This window comes from Rosa rugosa, chromosome 2 (genome assembly GCF_958449725.1).
Source record: "Rosa rugosa chromosome 2, drRosRugo1.1, whole genome shotgun sequence".
NCBI lineage: Eukaryota > Viridiplantae > Streptophyta > Magnoliopsida > Rosales > Rosaceae > Rosa > Rosa rugosa.
In genome coordinates this window covers 37,553,814-37,563,406 of record NC_084821.1, presented here as the reverse complement: position 1 = coordinate 37,563,406, position 9,593 = coordinate 37,553,814, and the positions used below count along the sequence as shown (strand labels likewise).

The 9,593-nt window shown below is 39.8% G+C and overlaps 1 protein-coding gene across 1 annotated transcript; it reads right to left on the bottom strand.

Annotated features, from left to right (window-relative positions):
- Window positions 1-5,566: 5,566 nt before the first annotated feature.
- On the bottom strand, window positions 5,567-8,029 carry LOC133734111 (small ribosomal subunit protein eS25-like). The gene is made up of 4 exons (XM_062161752.1): window positions 7,881-8,029; window positions 7,639-7,713; window positions 7,398-7,532; window positions 5,567-5,872 (listed from the first exon to the last, which is right to left on the bottom strand). The coding sequence occupies exons 1-4, from the start codon at window positions 7,881-7,883 to the stop codon at window positions 5,759-5,761; spliced, it is 327 nt and encodes a 108-aa protein (XP_062017736.1). The 5' UTR covers window positions 7,884-8,029; the 3' UTR covers window positions 5,567-5,758.
- Between the last annotated feature and the right edge of the window lie 1,564 nt (window positions 8,030-9,593).

Genomic DNA, 9,593 nt, shown 5'->3' with positions numbered 1-9,593 from the left:
AAGAAGATAAAGATTATGAGAAGATCTTGCGTGGGGCACCCGTAGGGACACGTGGTGGGGAGGGCCAATCACCCCCCAGCAGGGGGGGTGTTTTGGGTATTTCACTTTAGGAAGCAGGGGCATTTTCGGCAGAGATGGAAAATTTCGACAGTTCTGATTGAGTGGCCGTAAGGCCACGTGGTGGGGAAACCCCCACCTAAGTATTTGCCAAAGATTATTCAGTGATTCTCAACAGCTGCCCACTATTAAAGCAGATAGTCAATGACATCAGATGCTTCTATTGGTTGGATGACATTAAAAATCCTAATTAAGAAATTAAATATGACCAAGGAGCAATATAAAAAGGTTGTGAAATATCTGAAGAAAAAAAACGTTTACGCACAAGAAACAAGTAAGAAACTCGAGCAAGGAAGACATAGGCCACTATCGTCGACCAATTGATTTCGACTCTAAATTCAAGATTATTTATTTTCTGTTTTTCTTAGTTCTTTCTTCTCTCATGGATCTTAGTTTGATTTTAATTCAAAACATGTGCAATTAATTTCTTAGGTTAGGGGCTGTGGAAGCTCTAGACATGATTTCCATAGGATGATTACTACTCTTTCTTCTAAATACTTATAATTGGATGAAATTTGGCTTACAAGTTTATCATTGATTTTCTTTTATCTGTTTCTTATGGAGGCCTACATAGAAGCATGTTCTAGGATATATTGTTTGAAGCATGTAGACAACAACCTTATTGATGCATGTTTTATAAGAAACAACCAAACAACTCGGTTGTATTTGTGTAAACCAAGTTCCTAATGATCTAGTATCTAACACCCTATGGTAGGCTTTTTGCTATCGACTCAGACGTTTATGATTGATAATACCCTTCACATAGCAAGGCAAGTAAGAAAACGTAATACAGTTTGACCTTAACACCCTAGGCTTTTCGTGTGCCTAATTCAATTGTTTGTATTTAGATTAAAGTAAATTGTCCTTAGAATGATTGTTTAGTGGTAGAAGTACTCCTAACTATTTTTCTTGATTGTTTTCTCTCAACGTGAAATCATCTTTCAAATCTTTAATTTTCTTGTTTTTAATTTATTAGTTCTCATAGGTAGATGAAGAAGTCATAGGTAGTAGTCTGTTTTTGAAGTGATTACAGCTAGTTAATGTAATGTTTGTAACTTATCTTAGCATATAGTTTACTAGGTTAAATATTCACATTATGGTCATTTGAACATATATAAGACTATTTTTATTGATGATATTGGTAGTTCTGTTATAAAGGAAGAGTCGCTTTTTGAAGATGACAAGAGAATGATGAAAGAGATGCATGCTACAACTTTTCCTGGTCCAAGTTGTCTTCTTGGCCAACTGTAATGGTAGTTAAAGGTTGTGGGATAGATAGGAGTACCTCAAAGCATAATTACTCCCGTTGCATTTGAAGAGCTGCTCCTGCACAAGATTGAGTTATTTTTCTGGTGCTAATGCAGCTAGATGTAAGATGTTGTTCTCGACATCAAAATATATAATGTGTATCTTCTATTAAGCACATTTGATGCACTAGAATGAAGGCACTTGGATTATGATTAGGAATGGGCAAACGGGGGCGGGGTGCTCGCGGGTTTTCCCCGCATTTGTCAAGCGGGGGTGGGGGTGGGGTTCCCCATCACAGGTGCGGGGGCGGGGGTGGGGGCGGGGTTTCCCATTACCCATGCGGGTTCCCCATTTATTTTTGTTTTTATTTTTCAACCAGGGCATTTTTATAATTTTTCTTATTCCCCATGAGGATCCGACAGTTGGATATTCGTATAATTGTGAAAAGACAATTCAAAAGGAGATCCGTGAGGATTCGACCGTTGGATCGTCGTATAATTTTGTGAAGATGATTCTAAAGGCGATCTGGGACGATCCATGAGGGGTTTCCCATTACCCATGCGGGTTCCCCATTTATTTTTGTTTTTATTTTTCAACCAGGGCATTTTTATAATTTTTCTTATTCCCCATGAGGATCCGACAGTTGGATATTCGTATAATTGTGAAAAGACGATTCAAAAGGAGATTCGTGAGGATTCGACCGTTGGATCGTCGTATAATTTTGTGAAGATGTTTCTAAAGGCGATCTGGGACGATCCAACCGTTGGATCTTCACATAATTTTGAGAGGATGATCCTAAGGGCGATCCGTGAGGATTCGACCGTTGGATCGTCATATAATTTTGTGAGGATTATTCTAAGGGCGATTCGGGACGATCCAACCGTTGGATCTTCGTATAATTTTGAGAGGATGAACTTAAGGACGATCCGTGAGCATCTGACCGTTGGATCATCGTATAAATCAGTAAAGATGATCCTCTAGGTGATCCGTGAGGATCTTCGTATAATTTTGAGAGGACGAACCTAAGGGCGATCCGTGAGGATCCAACCATTGGATCATCGTATAAATCAGTAAAGATGATCCTCTAGGTGATCTGTGAGGATCCGACCGTTGGATCGTCGTATAATTGTGATTTGTGAATTATTTTTTGTTAAAAAATGAAAGGAAAAAAAATCTAAAAAGATAGAAAATAAAAAATTTCAAAATAGAAAACCAAAAAAGTTCATATAGAGAAAATGGCAAATGCGGGTGCGGGGGCGGGGGCGGGGCGGGGAATCCCCCATTTGAAAATATACCCAGATGGGGAACGGGGGCGCGGGGGAAACTTGAGGGGGGGCGGGGGTGGGGGGCGTGGGGCGGGGGAATCCCCCGTTTGCTCATTCTTAATTATGATACAGAACTGCAGCATGGATCCTACTATGACTTTGTTATCAAGTTCACATACAGCATACCATATTTTTTGTGTTTCAAAGAACTGACAATTGTACTCCAGAATTCAGGACCTTGGCTGACAAATTCTGAAGGCCTTCGAGCCAAGACATGCAAGGCAACATCATCAATTACAGTTACGACCCTAGCAAACTCTTTATCCTTTTCTAGAAATCTTCAAGCAACATCTGCACAATGAGATCGGAAACAGAAAAAGAATTCAACCATAAAGTGAGAGACAATCCCTTTAAATTAAGTGCACAAATGAACAAAAATTAATGCAGTCTTGGCTAATACTTTTTGCAATGCAGGAAAGCATGATATATCTCGGACTTCAGATGTTTAGTATGTACATAGTTCCCACTATCTAAATTTTCCTTTTCATCATGATGTTGATTTTAAAATCACTATCACACAGACAGAAAAATCATACATCATACGTAGTTTTGATTATTCTTCTGTTGCTCCTTCCCTGTTATTTGCAAAGTGGTGTCATGAATGATATTCTTTATTTAACGGTATAATCAATATGTCCCCAAATCGTTTTTGTTCAGATCTTAACCTAGAAGAGAGCAACTATGGAACAAGCTAGCTACTTATTGCATTCAAAGCTACTTACTGGGAACTTCTTGTGCTAGAATCGGAACTAGAGATATATACAACAGCTAGCGTCTTGCAATCCCTTTTTAGTTTCAATGTTGACTTTCAAACAAAGCAATGATATTGACTATTGAGTGGTGTCATGTTCTTTTGACACGACCCTATGACTTAGACATGTTCTTCTGGATCAAAATCTGGGCAATGCGCGCATTTCCACAACCTGCAGGGGTGAAACAAAATGGAGTCTTTCCATTACTGTTTTGCAGTGCCAAGTCTTCTACCTTCAACATTCTTACCAGTTCCTCCTGAAAGGTCAAATACATGTCTGTAATAAAAGAAAGAAAATGCTTTTTACTGAGGATTATGAATTGCAATATTACATGTAGTTTCTGATGCAACATAACTAAAGAGGAAAGCATAATGACCGGGCATCCTCTTCAGAATAGATCATAGAATTGATTGGATCTTCCATTTGGCTTTCTCCCTCCATCACTCCGAATATCATTTGGAATGATTTTGTGCAGAGGACAGAATGTAGAGGGAGAAGAGGAAGAATTGGATGAAATTCATTCATCTTAGGGAAAATTTCAGAAATAGTACTTGAAGTTTGGCCCACTATTAATTTATGTACGTGAAGTTCCAAAATATAAACTTTAGTACATCAAATTGCAAACCCGACCCAATATATGTACACGATGTCAATAACAGTGTTAACCCTTATGTCATTATTCATTTGTCTAAGGGTACATTAGTACTTTCAGTTTCCTCAATCTCTCACTCTCACTCTCACTCTGACACACTCACTCTCCTCTCTCCTCTCTCTCTATGTACACAGACCCATCCTCTTTCTCTCCTCCATGTCCACGACCACCATATCTCATCCACCTTCCAAACCCATCCCCTTTCTCTTCCTCCATGGCCGCGACCGGAAGCTTACCAGGCCAGAGATAGGCCACATGCAGAAGGTTGGCGCCATATCTCTCCGCCATCTTCAGAAGGCCCATGACTCTCACTCTCTGTCAGGCCCCGAAATTTCCAAAATGGAAAAGCCCCAAACGAAGAACCCTAACCCCAAATCGAAGAATTCCCAGAATTTCCATTGCCGAAATCTCCCCGTCGTTGCTCCGCCTCCATTTCCTCCTCGTCCTCCTTTGGTTCTCGTTCGCTTGATCTGGAACAATTGGTTCCTCCCCGTCGTTTCACCAAAGCTCGACCTCGACAACCAAGGGAGCCATGGGGACCTTGTTTCTGATCTACGACCCGAAATCCGCACCCGTTTTTATCGTCCCTCCTCGGGTCCTTCAATTGCGACGAGTATTTGGGCTGGGTCATCTCTTATTGCCCCGGCGGCGATCTCAGATCTGCTCTTCCTTGATAATCCCAAACATCTCACCTCAATATTGTATGATTGTAAGAACATCTCACCTCTGATCTCAGACAAGCTAATGCAATCTCACCTCAATCTCTTTATGGGTTAAGAGAAAGAGGTCAGAGGTAAATATAGATAGAGATGGCGCCTTTCGGAATGAAAACCAACCATAGTGGTGGAGTTCGAATGATTGTAAGGGATGGGGCAAGTGCGTTTAGAGGAGCTTGGTCGGGGTTTCATCCCAATTTTTTTTCGCCTCTTCACAGCGAGTACGAGGCCTGCAGGGCGGGTTGAGAGAGAGAGAGAGAGAGCTCGGTGCCCAGAATAAGAGAAGAGAGAGACCTGGGTGCTCAGAGTAAAACAATTGAAGAGACCTTTTTACCTCTTGAAATACGACAACTGGCACAAAACTAACGACGTCATTGACGTCGTGTATGTATATTAGGTCTTTTTTTAAACCTCAGGTACCAAAGTTTATGTTTTGAAACTTGGTGTACTAAAATGCATAGTGGGCCTTACTTCAGATACCATTCATGAAATTTTCCCTTCATCTTATTATCACTTATTTCCAACAAAGTGCGTGGTGCAAAAAGGTGTCAGTATTCAGTCTTGGGCAATTGATTATAGATGTTCGTTAAATTCAGTGATGGAAGCTGTGTCCAAGCAAAACCAAGAGCACATCTATCGGTTTCAGCCATGACAATTTATTGCAAACAAACAAAATCAAACTCTACTCACAAAATTTACTCAAACTTCTAATGAAAAGGACCTAAATGATTGCTGTGAGTTTCCCAGCAAACAAGCTTCATCAAAACAGAATTAATTTATATAAATCCCACTTGTAGCAAAAAGAAACTGTCAACCAAAAAGAGAAATGCTTGACCATATGGACTTAAACAAAGCAGAAATAGCTGATGAAGACGATAGTTTCCTAACATGACGAATATAAGCAAATGTTAAAATTGTGCATCCATGGCCAAGACAAATAACTTCTGTTTAGGTATTGGTGGCTCTGGTGTAGATCTGCTGACTAGCATGAGCAGAAATCATCCTAATAGAACCCCTTGCCATCAAATCCTTAATTGCACGGCGTGCCAATGATCCATTAATCTGAAAATGAAGATGAAAACGAGAAAATTAGAAATTAGCCACATCAAAACATCAAGTAAAATTCTTAATGGAGTTTACCGCACATACACTATCATGTATGAAGCAAAGATGAAATTCATAAACCCAAAACCAGTGTAAACATCTAGGCATATATGATGGAGGTAAATAATGAAAAACAACACCAATGTGTTATATAATGACTTGGGCAAAACCAGGTATAGAAGCTTCATGTGGTCGTGCTGTTGAAGAACAATTCAGGGGCAAGAAACAGTAAAGCTATTATCTTACAAGTTCCTAAACAGGTGGGTGTATAAGAATTTGGATTTTAATATCCTAGCATTATGCCCCCATATGCTGGTCCTCAACAATAAATTGAGTTCAACTTGACTAATCCAACTTGATGAAAAATGTAATGAACTGTCATACAGACCTCATACATGCAAAAGAAACAGATGTCTACATACTGAAGATTGAAATACACAGTTTTGACCACATCCAGAGGTGAATGGATGTGGAAAGAAAGAAAAACCCGTTACATTGACAGTGGACAGAGCTCTATTCACATGGTCAACCTCAATACAAACAGGAAAGCATGGTATACCAATATAATACATCCTAAATATCAAATCAAACTACAGGGCATTCATTAACACCTATAAACAAATTGATGACCCCACCTCGAAACTCAGAAGTCAGAAATATTGACTCAAATGGAGCCTAATGGCTGGAAATTCCTAGTAGGAACAATGATGCAGGCCTGATCACAGTAAGAAATACCATAAACAGAAATTGCTAGTTCTGTAGCTTAACTAAGGAAGAAAATTCCCACGTATGAAACAAAAGCACTATAAGCACATGCATTTGTCAAAATTGCTGGACACAATTTTCAGTAACAGAAAAATGTTATGTGAAAAACAGCTTGTCCTAGACAGGTTTCAAAACAGATCCAGGCCACGAGATTTTATACTTCTGTTGTTTTTTAATAGGAACTTATGTCAGTGTTATTTTGACATGTAAATACATAAATTAGGACTGTGGATGGCAGTATCAGTTAACACTTGAACACTGTGGATGGCAGTATCAGTTAACACTTGAACAAATTTACATCCATAACATATATTTGGCTAGCAATTACGCCCAAAATAAACAAAGCTGACAAATATCTGTACTCAAGGGTGGAAGAATGGGAAAGTACATGAAATGCTGACAACTACTAAACCATATCCTTCTCAAAGGGTTAAAATGATGACATTCAGTACTAATGCTAGGACCATTTCAGACATACAGCAATCGTAGCATCAACACACTATAATTTGATACTGGGTTGTAGATTCTTAATACTCTTCTCACCCCTTCTAGACTAATAATCGACTTCAACAGCATAACAGAGATAAAGAGCTAATTTACAATTTTATGCACATAAACTTAGTTACGTTTCAATCACTTCAAACCTAAGGATTAACATTTGTCAATGTGACCAACACAAAACCCTTAAAGAAACAAAGCCGAAAACTCGGAATCATACCCTCAGCCTGTCTGACAAGATAGAAGGAGTGATGAGCTTGAACTTGGGAGCCTCCGAAAGAAGCTTGTCATAAGTGGCCTGATCAAACAACACCATGTTGTTCACCTTCTCCTTTTGCTTACCCTTGCTCCACTTCTGTTAACGCATCTCAGACACAAACAGCACAAAACAACTTAAAACCCATATTCACATATCAAAAAAAACTTAAGCAACTCCACAGTGGACGGAATACTAAGTTTACCTTCTTCTTCTGCTTGCCTCCGCCAGATTTGGCGGGCTTTGAGGACGGTGGGGGAGCCTTTTCCTTCTTGGGTGCCTGTAAAAGAAGCAATGGGAATTATTATAAATCTAGAAGACAATAACGAAATCGATACCCAGTTTGGATCTTAGACGATTGGAAACGGGAAATGATGGGTTCGGAATCGTTTAGGATTGTAGGAGGGAATTGAAGAAGTTGAGATGATCGGAAAGAGAGGTAGTTACCATTGCGATGAGGGGGTCGAAACAGAGCGGGTGCAGCCGTCAGGTCGGTAGGGTTTGGATAAGAGGCACAATGAGGGGGTTTGGGAAGAGGCTAGGGTTTTAAAAGGGGACGTCTGCCGAAAATTTGTCGACTCTGAAACATATGAGGGTTTTTTTTTTTTTTTTTTTTCAATACATATGATTATTACAGTTTAGACCCTACAAGTTGTTAATTTTGTATCTAAATTTTCAGAAATTTCACACCTTTTTTTCAATTTATGGGTTTGTTTGATGAACACCGAGTTAATGAATCTCGTGGAGTACAAAATTGAGTGCATTGCTCTAAGCTAGTTTTCTTAGTGTGAGATGAATTTTCATAGTTGTGTAGACTCTTGGATAATTGAGCGAAAATCTACCGGTGGATGGTACTCATTTTTTCTTACTTACTTGACCATTGATTTAAGATACAAAACACATAGGGATTTATTGTATATTTGTATGTGTCATTCTGGTTTTGGGTTTAAATGAGATCTATATTCCTGTAAAAAAAAAAAAGTTTAGATTCACCCTCTCCGTCAATTCAAATAATTTTTAAACACAAATTCTTCAAGTCATTGTTGCAACAATTATTCCTATTTGACAAAGCCTTGGCACTCTTCTTTAATAATTGTTATATAGTACTTCAATTTTATGGTTATATCTTGTGTTGGGCTAATTTTCATTTATTTTAGGCCGTAGGCTTTATGTTTATTTTGTTTTTTTTAGTTGTTCATTTTTTTTTTTTTTTTTGAGGAAGGGCCATAAACGGCTACCCGTATGCCATGATCATTAATGAAACCATAGAATACATGGAGGGACATAGTGCCTAAACCCCAAATAACGATAAGCATCAAGAGAATCACCCGAGATAATATCAGGCGTCTCAAGTAAGAATATGTATTCTAAACTGCACTAATTAGCGAAGAGTGCACTTCTGGCTATTCTATTCGCTTTACAAGAATGGTGACATACCGGAAAGTAAAAGCTTACTTGAAGCCATATTGTACTAATAAAATCAGCTTTCCCACTATGTTGCCACCGGATAATAAATCCGGGGACACTTAGTCTCATCCTGCCACTAGGAGGTTGCGACCACTTAACAAAGCGAAGAACTCGCTGCCTACCTAGGGCAGACAAGGCACGCAAGATGTGCAGATCTGGACAAAGCCCACCTCGTCCTACTATGTGGTAGTGACTTATTAACGACCTAAAAGAGTAAATAAATAAAACAAAATAAAATAAAACTCTAAACCTGCCCACAAAAAGGGGCCAGGCCCAACACCCGAGAAACATGGCCATGAGCCCACACCAGCCTAAAGCCCAAGCCCAATCCATACCCTGCAAGACCGCCTCCGTCGCGACATCAACCCAGCAGCGCCTCCATCGTCCCTCCATTGCTGCTGTCGCATCAACCCCAGCGTGCAAGAGCCAAAGCAACAACACCTTGTTGCCCCTAACAACCACCAGTGCACCGCCACCAAACAAGCAGGAAAAGCTCTGGTTTAAACCCAAGTCCTGCACCTGCAACCCCAAACCAGACCACCCACCACCATCAATCCCACCTCGAGCGCATGATCTGGTCCTTGCGATCCTCCTCCACCTTCTATCACCGGTGGAAAATGACGATGATGATGACAATACCAGAGTGTTCCGACGACTGAGCCTCTCGACGTCCAAGTGTCCAACCAATCCTCT

Excerpts from the sequence above, each read along its gene's own strand:
- LOC133734111 (XM_062161752.1), bottom strand. Across the intron at positions 7,533-7,638 it reads GAGGCAAGCAGAAGAAGAAG|AAGTGGAGCAAGGGTAAGCA; the intron begins GTAAACTTAGTA and ends ATGCGTTAACAG. Across the intron at positions 5,873-7,397 it reads TCTTGTCAGACAGGCTGAGG|ATTAATGGATCATTGGCACG; the intron begins GTATGATTCCGA and ends CTTCATTTTCAG.